The 15,202-nt window shown below is 29.1% G+C and overlaps 1 protein-coding gene across 1 annotated transcript; it reads right to left on the reverse strand.

Moving 5' to 3' along the window:
- Positions 1-3,995: 3,995 nt before the first annotated feature.
- Positions 3,996-6,974, reverse strand: LOC129323005 (plasmodesmata-located protein 6-like). Its single transcript, XM_054969503.1, has 3 exons — positions 6,047-6,974; positions 4,511-4,636; positions 3,996-4,186 (listed from the first exon to the last, which is right to left on the reverse strand). The coding sequence occupies exons 1-3, from the start codon at positions 6,762-6,764 to the stop codon at positions 4,176-4,178; spliced, it is 855 nt and encodes a 284-aa protein (XP_054825478.1). The 5' UTR covers positions 6,765-6,974; the 3' UTR covers positions 3,996-4,175.
- Between the last annotated feature and the right edge of the window lie 8,228 nt (positions 6,975-15,202).

Here is a 15,202-nt window from a genome sequence, read left to right on the forward strand (position 1 = left end):
AAGGCGTTAATAGGAAGGGTTCTTGGGCCACAGTCGTCTACGTTATTGTAAATATTACTATACAATCTTCATCCTCAGTTGTCCATGAGACATTATCGTACGGTGTAAAATTATTTGGACTAGCTCTTGACTATTTCTTTAAGACATATCTATGGGCCGGATGAGTAGTCCAGCTAAGCACTTGACATGATGTGTTGCTCAAGGCCCAATATGAGTTACTATGGGCTGGTCTGATTGGGCTACTATTTTCAGGATATAGGCCACTATATTTAAAAAATGGGCATGAAATACAAAAACCTTCGTCTAATCATAAAAAAGTCGTCCCATATTCCTAATGGACTAAATTCAAATCTATCTACTGTCTAATAATAATCTGTAAATACTTATATAAAGAATATTTAAACTATGAACCAATGAGCGCTTGTCTAAGTGATCAAGAGTTTAGACATGTTAATTTGGGATCTCATTTTTTACTTTTGGGATGCACAGTCGCATAACTAAACATACAAAGTATGTCTCACCAGTAGTAACTGTAAAAATCCTTTGAAGAAAAGCCCAACCTATGCAAGAATTCAGATTAGTCTAGAATGAAATGGGCTAACAAAGAATTCAAGATATTCACACTCTTTAGGATATCGAATATTAGTGGTATCTGCAAAAACCTCTCGAAGAAGGGCCCAACCTATGCAAGAATTCGAATTAGTTTGGAATGAGGTGGGCTGGCAAAGAGCTCAGGATGTCCACACTCTCTAGGATATCCGATGAAAAACCAAAAAAAAATTATTTAAATCGAGAAACATCTGATCTTGACAAGTCTTCAAAACCTTTAACACCTAAACAGATTTTTGTTAATATTTTATTAATTAAAAAAGATATAAAGTCCACATAGCAAAATATAGCGATTGACGATTTTACATGTGTATATAAATTTGGATAAAAATTATTTAAAAAAAGTGAAGTTATGCCTAACTCAAATCCTTTTCCCTTCTTCATTGTTTTGGCAGACTTCTCTCATCCTCTTTTGGGATCACAGTCCCTTTTGATTATTAAAAGAATTAAAAAATAAAAAAAATTAAATTAAATTATCCTTTTTCTTATGACAAGTATAATAAAATTTATTAATATATACTGTAAATGAAGGAATTATCACATTCTTCAAAAATCTCATAAATCATAATTTTCAACTTCATAGACTAAATTATCCCTCTCTTATAAATGTACTCATGTATATCCTTTAATTATTTTATTTTTACTTTTATATTCTCAATCAATTTAATTTCATTCCTTTTTAATAAGTAAATGAGATCATATATTGAGGACTTTTATAGTTTTTTTTTAAATTGTTTTCCTTTGTGTGGCCAACGTCCAGAAGAAGCTAAAGATAAGAACAATTTTGGTCACTAGGTGTTTATATAATTCCACCATATTGATCTTTACACATAAGCCGCAACATAAAGAAAGATAGGCTGTGATGTAGAAGAATCTTTGCTTTTTCAAATAGGGCCATGCATATTTGCAAAAACAAACACGGAGCTAAGTGTTGTGTTCTCGCCAAGAACCTTTTTAAACTTTTTGAAAGTGTGAGATCACGTGATGAAACCAAAACACTATTTCTTTCTTCATTGGCTAATTACTTTATCACTATTTGTTCCGGTACTTTCTCTGTCCATTTCATTCTTTCTCGATAATGATCGTTGATTTGGAATTTCTAATGTTTTTATCGGTTGATATGCATATGGCCGTCAAATTTTTTAAAAGAGAATTATATTATAAATTAAATTCATTGACAAACATTCTACTAATCATATAAGTCAATTATTTTATTATATGTTTTTTTAAAAGAGAAAAATATAATACATTTCGTCTGCTTTTATCAGAAAACTTTATCATGTTGCTTGAACAGACTTTTCATATGCATGAATATAGTACTTAGTTTCTATTTGACATAATTATTTTGAACCTTAAACCCTCGTCTTTATTTCTTTCTAAAAATGATTGTGAAACAATGTATCAAATACCTTAACAAATTTATTATAGGATTAGTCTAAGCAGTCTCTTTAATTTGAACAGATCAAGCATACATATGAAAGGTGGTGTTTTTTTTAAATATACAATTCCTTTTTTGGGGTCCATTTTAATATGCCTCCTTAATCATTGCAAATTTTTCGTGATTTTGACATAAAAGCTGTCTTTTCTTCGACCAACAAAACCTTAAACTTTTCACATTAACATGAGATGGATGACATTTTAGTCAACCATTTATTAAATAATTGAGGAAGGGACCATCCTTTTCTGACTTCCCATTATTATTTATCTCATCACAAAATTGAATTATGATGATAGCTTAATTAGGTCAATCTCCTTTTATTTTTTTTATTTTTTTTCTATTGTATTTCTTGGTTATTAATGAAAGTTTCAGTTTCCATCTACAAATTAAAATTAGAAAATGGTTGCATAGGGAGCTTGTTGATGAAGATAAAGGGGAAAAACTGTGAAATTGTATAATTATATGATATGGATTTCCATGTTTCACTATATTCCATTGTATCATTCTTTCTGTAAAGTGTACTTTTTTTTGTTTCATCACTATCATTAAATTGTAAATAAATTAAAGGATTTTTAACTTTTGGAATTTTTTTGTGCAGAAACTGTGAGAGTTTTATATTGAGTTGCTTTAATTTTTAAAGCACATAAGACTAATGATTTGATCAAATTAATTTTTGTAAAATTGATCCCTATTTTGTAAAGGGAGGAGGGGGTGAGAGAATAATACCGATGAACGTGTGTATGTAATAATTCAGGAGATAATCCTAATTATATTAATCTGAATAAGAAAAAGTAAATAATACTTTTAATATTAACAAAAAAGTACGGGAAAATGATGGAATAATACCATGAAAGGCTATATATATGGGTCCCTATATTGGTCCGGTCCTTGAGACATGAACTATATCCCCATTTTTAATCTGGGTAGTTAATATTTAATATTTTTATATTTTATTTATATTTAATAAATATAAATTTATAAATTTTTAACAAATATGTTTATCACAAATTTAGATAGTATAAATTTAATTTAACGGTCTAGATATACCTTGGATATAGTTTTTATAATTTTTTAAAAAATTTATAATTTTTATAAATTGACTATCAAGATATATCCTGAATAATCTATATTTAAATTTAATTTTTTTAAAAAAATTTAAATAAAATATTAAAAATAAAGATAATTTTTTAATTGAAAATTTTAATTTTTTGTAAAAAATATAAGTTAAAAATTTTAAATCTAGACTATTTGAAGTAAATATGAATAGTTAATTTATAAAAAATTTTAATATTAAATTTAAATCCTTAAATTAAATCTATACTACTGTTCCAGTTGGTAATAAGCTGATATATAAAAACTTTTATATAATTTTTATAATTTTTTTATTTTAATAATAAAAAATAATATATAAATTTAAAATAATAAATCTGGATAATTTATATTTTATTAAGAGTGGTGAACATTCAAGATGAATCCTTATACGTACACACACATTGTGAGTAATAAGTCACTATGTGTGTACACATCAAGACAGCTAGCTTCGTTTTTTTTTTAAATTTTTTATTAATAAAAAAATAAAAGATAATGATAATAATAATGGGATAATAAATTTATTAATTAATTAATAATATTAATAAGAAATTACAAAAATTTAAAATTAAAATAACAATAAAAATTAAATACGAATAAAAATAAAATATATAGAATATATAAAAAAATTGAATTAATTATGAAAAAAATGATGAATCAAAAAAAGTGAACCCGAAAAATTCTTCTTTGATTTGAACTTATCCGGCTTCAAATATATGTGGCTGTGAAGAAAGACGAATCATTGATCAGCTCTCTCCCTCTCTCCCCCCTTTTCTCTCTCCACGACCTTTTTCCCTCACCGTCTCAATCAATATATGCCTTCACGGTTATATACTCTTTATAAAGCTACAAGGAACTGTGCAGGAAACTTACAATTAATTCATTAAAACATTTTCAAACAAAAATGTGCATGGATTTTGAATATCACAAAAGCAATACCAAATAATATTACCAAAAACAAAAAGTGGTACTTTGAGAACTAAGGGTGAAGAAGCTGGAGTAGTTGTATCCCCCACATCTAGCTCTCTCTATCTTTTTTTCATTTGCCACCTGCATATAATCAAAATATTAATTTAACTCAGCACAAATCTATTTATTTAATGAGCGTTTCATGTGTGACACAATAATAACTGTCGATTTAATTAAATGATTATTAGATATTTTGTCTTTAATATTCAAAAAGATCAAAATCTCACATTTTTATAAGGATAAAGTACCACGTGTATTCGAGTATGAGTTTTGTTTAAAATTTTTGAAGAAAAAATTTATCTCAATAATTTTGAAGTATTAGTAAAATCTAATAATTATAATTAAAATACTTATCAAGTGATTGAATTTACGCCACTTATTGGATCTAAAATTCAATAAACTTACCTTTTTGCTTCCCACACACTTTGGAGAAGAAGGAGATGAAGAGGATGATTAGACCCACCCCAGCAATGAGTCCAATTAGAATTGCCAATGTCTTCTCGATCTCTTCATCATTTTTGTTGCTATCATCTGCATCACTCAAATTCATTATATATCTATATATATATATATATGAAAAGGTTAATTTCATATATAATTATTGACATTTTCATCCGAATGCAAAATTATAGTTATGAAAAATAATCTGGCTAGCTGAATTTCAGTTTATAAAACCCGTTCATCTACATATTCTGAAATTAACAGTAAAACTAAAGAAAGGTAGAATAATTAAGACCTTTTTTTCACAAAAAGATTATTTCCTCTGTTAAATATATTTTTTTGAGGGATTAAACGTTAAAAAATATAAAATATTTTTAATTTTTTAAAGTGTAATCATTATCTTTTTTTAAATACACTTATTAAATAAATTAATTGATATTTATTTTAAAATAAAATATTTTGATAAATAAAATACATATGAAAAGGTAGGATTAATTTAAAAATAAATAATTATTTTATTAAAAGTATAATTTAATTAAAAATATTTTATATTTTTTTAATGGAAAGTTAATTACCTTACAAGCTCACGGGACACATGTATAGGGTATCAAAATTAAACACTAGAAAGTGGCTTTTCATTCTTTTGATGCGCCTTCTAGGGATTAGGACAAACAATTATAGAGGTGATAGTTTTTTTTTTTTTTTCCTGTTATAGGTGGTTTCTTTGCATGCATAGGATTCTTCATCAACTCATAGATTATTAGACACTAATTCAAAGTGGGACCTTCTTTGCCTCTTTGATGAAATATTGTGCATGTGGTATATGGATCTGGTTTGATTTCTTGCCTAGCAAAAAGAATTTAAAGTCACTGTACTTTGACACCATAAAATGTTTCTAGATTATTTCAATTCCATCAGTTCTTTAATTTCTTTGTTAAACAAAAAATACATATCTGGAGGTGATCAAATTATGCTTCTTTTTTCTTAAACTTTCCAATATATATGTTATTGTTTCTTTTTATGTTATTCCCTTTGTATTCACATCACAACTTTTTTTGTAAGCTAAGAATATTCATTTCACATCTATCTTTACTGTCAGAAAAGAATATCAATTATCAATTAATAATATCAAAGGGGTAGGAAAAGGTAAAATTAATTTAATTCTCCGGCACGAACATTTTGAAACGTTACCCCCTTATGACAGTGAATTTTCAACGTTATTTTATTAATACAGAAATAATAATTTTTCATTTTAATTAAAAATGAGCTTGAAAATTTTTATGCTCGTGAAATCAAATTAAAATAAAAGTTTTTATAAAACTTATAATTTATATATTCAATAGAAAAATATTCTTGTTACGTATTTTTAGATATATTTATATTTATATTATATATTCGCATTATATGTTCCAATTCTAAAAATATTCATGCACTTTCCCAAACAAAAATATATATAATTTAGTTTAATAATCTCCAGTGCGAATTTGTAACGTTGCATACCATTTCCGCCTGGCGAGTGACGCCCACGTTCTGAGTATCGCGCGTAACATTTGGCCAGGTACATCTCTCCCCACGCGCCGCCCCCACACTCCGTTCTCAGCCGTTGGATCGCATCGGAGAGACAATCCTGACACTCGCTCGCACTCAAATCCCCTACGCACTGCGCAATACCCTGTACATCCCCGGAGCTCGCAATCCTGAAGGCCCCATCCAACGCTCCCAAATTCGCCAACACAGCATCTCTCGGAGTCAACGAATCATAAGTCAATCCCATCGACGGCCCACATTTCTTCAGCACCATAGTCTTGTCCTCCACGCCCAGGAATGTTGCGTTATCATACTTGACGAAGCAGCCGTCCAGCTGCAACGCGCCGCCGCAAGCATCAAGGCAGAAGGTGCCAAGTTGATTGACAGCCCGGGAAACACAACGAGAGCAATCGCTGTTGGCGAGGTCGCCGCGGCACTGGAAGAGGCCGTAGACGGTGTCCTGCATGGTGGAGCCCTGGACGGTGGAGTTGTTGTAGTTGGAGAACATGGCTGAGTTCACAAGAGAGGTTAGAACGGAGTTCACGTTGCTCTCGTAGGCCGTCCCCGGCAAGAACTTCAGCAGCGAGCAGCCGCCGAAGATGAAGGAGTCGGTTGCGGAAGATGACGGGGACGTGAAGGTTGAGAACGCGAGGAGAAGGAAGAAGAAAGGCAAGAGATGAGAGATTGACATGCTTGTGTATCTCAGAGAGAGAATTGAATTTGGCGGTGAAGAAGATTGATGATGGTGTGGAAGGTTGTGTGTGCGTGTTGTGTCTGTGTTTGTGAGCAGAGAAAATTTTATGGTTGCTTTGATGTGAATTTACGTAAGGGGGTGAGAAAGTTGATGTGAGTGCAAGAGGGATGATATGATTGTGGAAACAAAAGTAGAAAAGGCCGCTAGAGATAGTTACGCACCATAAATTCACAAACCTAATGTGCCTCTACATTTATTTTTTTTAAGAGAATAAATATTTATAAGTGCTTGTCCCGGTTTAAGCTATTGTATGATAATCAATATAATCATAATCCATAATACTTCGCTCGAACTACTACTTTGAAATATGATTGACTTCATTAGTTGTGCAATAACTTTGATAAATACTATGGATAATATAACTTTTAGTGCAGAAACTTTCACTTAGTAATTGATTATTCACTCCTTGAATTTTAGTAACAATGTATTGAGGTAAAGAGTTATAGGAAATGATTGTTGTGCTAACTCCAAAAACTATAAGAATTGAATTGTTTTGAATTACAAAATTATAAAAATTGTGTTGTTTTGGATCAAAATTCAAAGACTAAATTAATATAAAAAGCATTTTTAAAGAGTAAAAATTATATTTTCTCAAATTAGAGAGGAAACTTTTTGGTATGAAACAAGAATTAAAATTCAATCAACTATATCAAATTTAATTTGTGTTTTACTTTTTAGCTTATAGTAATTAATGAATGTGATGTATCTTTTTTTTTTTTTTTGGTTAGGGGTAAGAAAGTGTAGGATGCTGTAGAAATTAAGGAGGGGAAAAGAAAGGGGTGGAGATGGGAGATTGTTGACTCCAAAGGCAAACCGAAGGGTGGGTCATGTGGGCATACCAACTACGTACTATTCTTAGATTGATTAGTTTTCCATCAGATCAGATCACTTAGATCCTTTCCTTTGCACGTTCTTCAAACACAATGATGCACAGCTTGTCATTGGTTTGAAACCAACCCGAACTAACTTCAATTCCGCCTCATCAACCATATTAAATATTAAATTGTTTGTTACATTTCGGAATTATTAGTCAATAATACTATCAAATACCATGTACATAGTTTGCTACAATATTAATTAATTAGATCGATTTTGACCAACTAATTATGTTTGAAATAACTCACAAAATTTAAATAATCTATATCAAAAATGAAGAAAGTGAAGGGACTAGCGTGGGGATGTTGTACCGTGTGATGAAGTTTCCATCCTTAATATTGTTTGGATCAAAGTGAGTCGTGCAACTTTGTTAATTAGTGAAAAACTTTGGACCTTTATTTATTTGGTTCAGTTTGTGTGGAGGGACAGATATGAAAGCTACGTTCTCCAACAGCTCTCAGATAAGGTCTTGACAGTAAGTACGCTGTATCCCTTGTTTCCATGTATGATTTTTCACCTTGCTTGCAGACACATCATTATTAATTAAAATAAATTACGAAAACATGGCCGAAATTCATCTTATTTTTGACATCTTTGTTCAAGACTAGGCGCAAAGTGAATAATAAATTATTGACACCAAATAAATAAAATACAGAAATTAAGCTGTTCGTGATTTGTTAGAAAAGAGATAATCAAGTTAATAATACTTTAAAAGTGTTTTCTTTTAGACGTCAACAAGATTTGATTAAATTATTATTAGATCGAATATGCTAATTGTTATGCTTTCAAGACATGGAAATGAGGTACAGATGAAATAAGTTAAAGAAGAAAGAATATAAAAAGTTTCAAGAATTAAGAAAAAAGAATAAATAATAAAGAAAAATTAAAATACGTGACAATATTTAAGTTTCGTCATCATCTCCATAGCTAAGCAGAAAATAGACTACCTTCATTTGTCTGCCAGGTCCCGCAATCACCCTCGTGAATGATCCAGAATAATTTGAGATAGATTATATTTATCTCTGCTCCTTTTAACAGTAGCCATATTTTTTTTAATCGAATATATAGTTTTTACATACAAAAAAAAAACTCAAAGATAATGATAATGACAACATATAGTCGTGAGTATAAAATATGGAACTAATAATAATATGCCATATTGTTTAAATCTTTTGAAATTTCCTAATATAGTGCGATTTATTTATAATTTTTCTCAGAATACATGCAGAATAACGTAATTTTGGGGAATTATATTTTAATTTTAATAAAAATGGAAAGATACGGATTAGCTTTGTTGTGTATGTGTGGTGAGAAGTTTCGTGAGTGCAATAATTTGCAAAAACGACTGAAGAGTCAATTCCAACCAATAAGACTTTATTTGGGCAAAAGGGTCGAAGTTGATTGGTGAAAGCCACGAAGGTGCCAACCCAAGCATCTTCTTCGAAGGGTACCGATTCATCCCCACTTTAATTAATTAATAATAAATTTCCTTTCACTATTGACCAGTAATAATTTACGTTATTTTTGGACCTTTTAATTCTCTTATCAACATATAGTCCAAACATTCTTGACCAACTAAATTGGTCACATAGTTCGATTCTTCTGTCTTTCTTTCTTTTATATTTTTTTTCTTTTCTTCCTGTAGAAAGAATTTTCAACCAATCAAACGCAAATAGAAAAAAAATTCAAATTTGAATCTAATGAATAGTTTAAATTCATTGACTCAATGAGTATTTTAATTATAGCTATTGAATTTTTTAATATTTAAAAATTATTAAGATACACTTTTCTTTAAAAATTTAAAAAAAGCTTCATGATTAAAGCACTTTTCACTCATGTGTGTCCTTTCAAATTTTTTGAAATTTGATACTTTTTAAATATTATGTGATAAAATTTCTTACAATTATTTGGGTAAATCAAATAGTTATTCTGGTTACTCACCAGATTCAAATATGAAAAAGGCTTGCAGCATATCATTAAAGCTTAAAAAAATGGATAGGGCCTCAATTTTTTCTTTTAAAAATGTTTAAAAATTAAATTTAACATCATGATATTACATATTTATTATCTAAAATATAAATTATAATGTTTTGAAATTTTAAATAAGCAATATAATTCAGAACTTTAAAGTACAAACAAATATTATAAAGTGTAAATTTAATTCAAAAATTGAAAAATAATTTATTTGTATGCTTAAAATAAATATGAGTTTAAATGGGGAACTTGAGCATGAGCATGAGCTCAAACCTGAGTCCTTTTTCTATGATTTAAACGAGTTAGGCTTGGAAGTTTTTTTAGACAAAGTACTTGTAATTTTTAAAATTCAAGCAAAACAAAAAAAAAGGTTTAGATTAGATGGGGTAATTCAATGAACTTGATTAATATTCTCAACTCTTATTACGGGTTCTATATGACATGCAAAGATAGTTATAATGATAAATTTAAACTATAGAAACCAGCTGTTGACAAATGATAGCTTCCAGAAAGGGAAAAGATCCACCTAACCTTTGAAATATTACAAAACGATGTATATAAATGAGGTTTATTTACAGTATACCAAATCTTAATAGATATTGAGTTTATACCTTTCTTCACTTACATATACACCTTTTTTTTAACTCAATTTTTCTATTGTGGGACTTTATTATTACTTCTCTTTACATTAAATTAAATCCAGTTAAACTTCACATATCAGTTTCCTAGTCCGATTTAACAAAAAAAAACAAATATTAAATATATAGATATAAATAAATTGTGATTCAATTAAAATAATATTTCGTCCACTAAAATATGAAAATATACTTGATATTTCTACTCCATGCATGATGCATGAAAATAGGGCCCCTGTACTTTTCATAGATTCACCCATTTTCGCTCTTCAGACAGCTAATAACATGCAAGGCAACGTATTTTTCATAATTAGTTTCTCTCTGTCTCTCTCAAACATTATTGGCGGGTGGAGTAAATGTAAGCTGTGAGTGTATTGCATTATCTTAAAAAAGGAGAAGACGAAAAAAGAATAAGTTTTATATATAACCGTTCAATCAATATAAAAAAGGTTGGTATAGATTTATCTTTCACACAAAAATTTTAAAAAATTATGTTGATCATATTAAGAGCCTGTTTATTGAAATCAATTGAACAATATAATGCACATTTTACTCAAAATCGGAGTCGTTTTCTGGTCACATCAAGAATCCAAACTTGATTGGCAGACAGAGAGGTGGAGGAAGGTCACCTCATCTTCAATATGCAGAAAGCTATTTTCTCATCTCTTTTCATGTCTTTCTTTGTTGGTTTACATCACTATTCAATTCCCATCTGGGAAATTAATAATGAATCTTTTTAAGCTTTTAGTTTTCAGGGTATATTGGCATTTTCATGTATACCCTCGGTTCCAAATTGTAAAACATTTTTTCCATCCAAGCTAATTTGGTTAAAAATATATAACACTTATTAGTACTTTTTAAAATTATTTTTCTTATTAAATTTATATTTGTATTTATTAATGTGGGAATAAAAATAAAATCTCACTGAACACTTCTTCCCATTCTTCACAGTAAAAGGGTTAAAGGAAAGAAGGAAAAACACTCCCCAACTCTTATTATAAAAGCATTTTCTAAAAGAAATTGAGGATCCTTAATATAGACACTTGATAGAGTATTAATTATTTTTTTAATATTACCCTTATTTAAACTCATTAATTATGAGAGAAAATATAATACAAATTTAAACATTCCTATTTAAATATGAGTAAAATTAAAAGTTCATTCTATTTTAAAATAATTCTATTTTAAAATAAAATCAAGGACTTGATCGTCTTTCATTAATTCTAATGAGATGGTGTTAGGGATATCTTAGTCTTTATATATAATATGGAGGGATGGATACAGTACATATTTTTTTTTTTAAAATGAAAGTAAGGAAGTAACTACTTTTATTTGTGTGTGAAATGTGATTAGAAGGGTCTATTTAAATTAGAATGAGCATATGTGCCACCACCAGACAAGAATAACACAACACCACAAGTCTACAACGTTAGCTTTTTTTCCCTCAACTTCCGACCAGAAAACCAAAGCCACGCACTCCTTATTTCCACGAGGATTGGATTTTCTTGAATCACTGCATGCATGAGTGTATGGCTCTAATGATCATACAATACGAAAACTTCCAAATCCCTTTATCCCATTAATTCGATCGTGTTGGACGAATCTTTCTGTCTCTACGATCTAGGTTGGAAAGAGCTCATCATGTCCCATGATTATGGCTATAGACATAGACATCAGGAATGGGAAAAACATACATAATCAAATAATTCATAGGCTTCCATACTGCTTCCATGTTTCCTAACTTTGACATCTAATTAATTTATCAGGCAAAGCTCATGGGATTCAAGATAGTTTGAAGAAAATGAAGGATTTTTCTGCTTTTCAAATTTATTTATTTATTTTGTCTAAATTTTTACGTGTATTAAACGTGGTCGATGGACCTTTTGTTAATAAAAATTTATTTTCCATGTTAGCTTAAAATTACAACTGACACGAAAGTATCATTTTTACATTGGTTATGTGACAAAGATTGAAATCAGAAATTTCTCTGTTATTTCCGTATCATCCTCTGAAGTATGGTGGAAATACAAATTCAACAGTGCGCCAAAATTAATATTTTACATATTAGTGGTAACTTCATCAGGTTTCCTCACCTTTTTAATGATTTATTATTTATTTTGGAGTTAAAATATAATATCCTATATGACCGTGAAGTCATTGGAACTAAGTTTCAAAGAATATCATCAGATACCTGGCCTTGCTTGTTGGGCCGTAACTGGGCCTGATATTGGGCAAGAAATTTAAGTTTAAGCCCAATTATTACTTTGCAATTGCAATTTCCTTTTAAGCTCCAATTGAAGGGCAGGACGGTGCTTGACTGTAGCTTAACATATCCATTTAATGCATGCGAGGAATGCGGATTCATTCAAATAGGTCAACTTGGTTTGAGTTTAGATAGGGGTGTTTATGGAACGAAATGGGACCGGGACAAGATCAGGACGTCCCACCGTCCCAATAAATAAAATAATATTAAAAAAAGATCTGGATAATAATGTTTATTAAAATTTTAAATCATATAATTTATTAAGTTTAAAATCAAAACAACACAAGTACATAAATAAAAATAATTTTAAATTAATTATTGAATTATATTAATTACAACTGCACATTATAATAACAAATATAAGTGATCTTTATACTATAAGATTAGCAACAACAAGCAAGTTAACTACAACATCAAATCATTGTTCTTTTATTTTAGTAAAAATGTACTAAGCTAATTACTCTTCTAAAAATAAAGTAAAAAATATGTTATAAATAAAAGTTATTAAATCAATAGATATAAGAATAATTTATATTAATATTATTAAGATATTATAAAGAAAGATATCGTCATATTTACTCCATGCCATTGAAATTATCAATATAAAAAAAATTTAGCTTTAAATAAGAATTGAAAGTATTAAAATTATAATTGATATAATTAATATAAGTATAAATTATATTAATATAATTAATATATTTAACATAAAAAAAATATATATAATATTCGAGATGGGACGGGACATCCCGATGGTAATCCTATGTCCCGTCCCGTCCCGAACCCTTTTTCTGTCCTATCCCGTAAAGTCTCATCCCATTATTTTCGGGTCGGGACAAGACCCGTCCCGATATGATCGAAACGATATCGGGCCAATCGGGACGGATTCAGACTGAACACCCCTAAGTTCAGGTTCAGGTTTTTCCTTTTGACCTATTTTTTAATCGTTATATTTTTCTCCTTTGTCTTATATTTTTTTTAAATTTGGTAATTGTTTAATTTTAATGCCTATGCTAATTTTGAAATCTTGTTTAGTAGATGTCATAATTACGGGCAGGTTGTAATAATTCTTTACGTAATTTTCTCTTTTGGGGACTGGCCTTTATTTTCTTCATCATATACTATATTATTTAATTTAAATATATCATTATTTAAACAAATGCACCTTTACCTCTTATTTTAATAATTTAAAACAATATTACCAGCATAACTTAGACATGGCACAAAAAGTCTAACTATATAGATATATAGTTTGAAAAAAGGAGATTGATGAGATCTTGTATTTAGAATTAAAACAAATTCTGCACTAACTCTTATATTTAAATATCAGTGTAGGTATTTGCATGTGTAGGCGTTTGTATGTGTGTCAAGGCGTTTGGGATTTTGGCGAGGAAGTGGTTTTCAGATGGCGAGATTGATTAGAAGGTTCTTGCACTTATCTCCACTTATTCGGGATCACTGAAGGTTCTCATTATTACACGCTTTTTAAAAAGGATTCTTTAGTAGTTAATATATATAAAAAATTTGATGAGATATTTTTTAAATATTATCTATATTTAAAAAATATAATGTACATTTGAATTTTTTCATTTAAATTGGGATAAAATTAAAAAATTTTATATTTTAAGATAATTTAACTAACTTTTTTTAGTTTAAGTGAAGTAGTTAAAAGTGTCTTATAATAATAAGTTACTTTTAAATTTTACTGAAATTAAAAAAATAAATCTTATTAACTGTGTGTTAAAATTTAATAAGTTTTTACCACTATCTCTAATAAAGACAAAAAAAATATTTTTAATAATTTTTTGCTAACACTTAATAAGGATAGAAAGGTAAAAGCAAACATATAAAATAACGAAGTAACATTAAAAATAGAATCAAAATTAAATTTCTCTCTTGGTATAAATAGCCAGAACGAGAGGAATACTACATTTGATTAGGCTATGAATTCCCCTTATTGAAATGGAAGACGCGGATGAAATAATTGACAACATTAATTACTAATAAAATTGACATGGATGGTCGGCCACCGGCCACCAACTTTTGACCCTCATAAAATTGATTACTCTCCTCCTTCTTATGGCTTGGTATAAGGTGCCTTTCAAAGGTAAACAACCGTTCAATTACAGGATGTCTAGCCACGATATTAAATGCTCTGTTCCATTTTCACCCCTATAGCTTCAATAGTTTTTAAAACTTGAACAACTTTTTAAATCTACGTGGAACATGTCTAAAATATTATATATATATATATATATGGGATATAAGAGATTGGAATAGTGTAGAATTTGAGAAGTAAACCTATCAAACAATTATCTTTGGCGTGAAGCAACTAATCAATTATTGATTACCTCTTCTTTCATATCACATAAACGGCGTTTTTAATTCCGGGAAGCAATGTTATCCCTTCACGCTTCATAATCAAAGCCAGAAGGTTCGAGGTAATTAATTATGCCATGGACCAGAGAAAATGAAAGTGAACGACCCACATTTTTCTATTTTTTTCCAAAATAAAATAATATTATTCGTGTGCCAATTAAATACTCCCTCCCTCCTAATTTAAATTATTATTTGTTTTATTGCCAAACAAAACAACTACATAATTAAGAAATTTATCAAAATGACATAGA

The sequence above is a fragment of the Prosopis cineraria genome, unplaced genomic scaffold (assembly GCF_029017545.1).
Source record: "Prosopis cineraria cultivar Desert tree isolate PC_DT_omini unplaced genomic scaffold, ASM2901754v1 PC10, whole genome shotgun sequence".
NCBI classification, from domain to species: Eukaryota; Viridiplantae; Streptophyta; class Magnoliopsida; order Fabales; family Fabaceae; genus Prosopis; species Prosopis cineraria.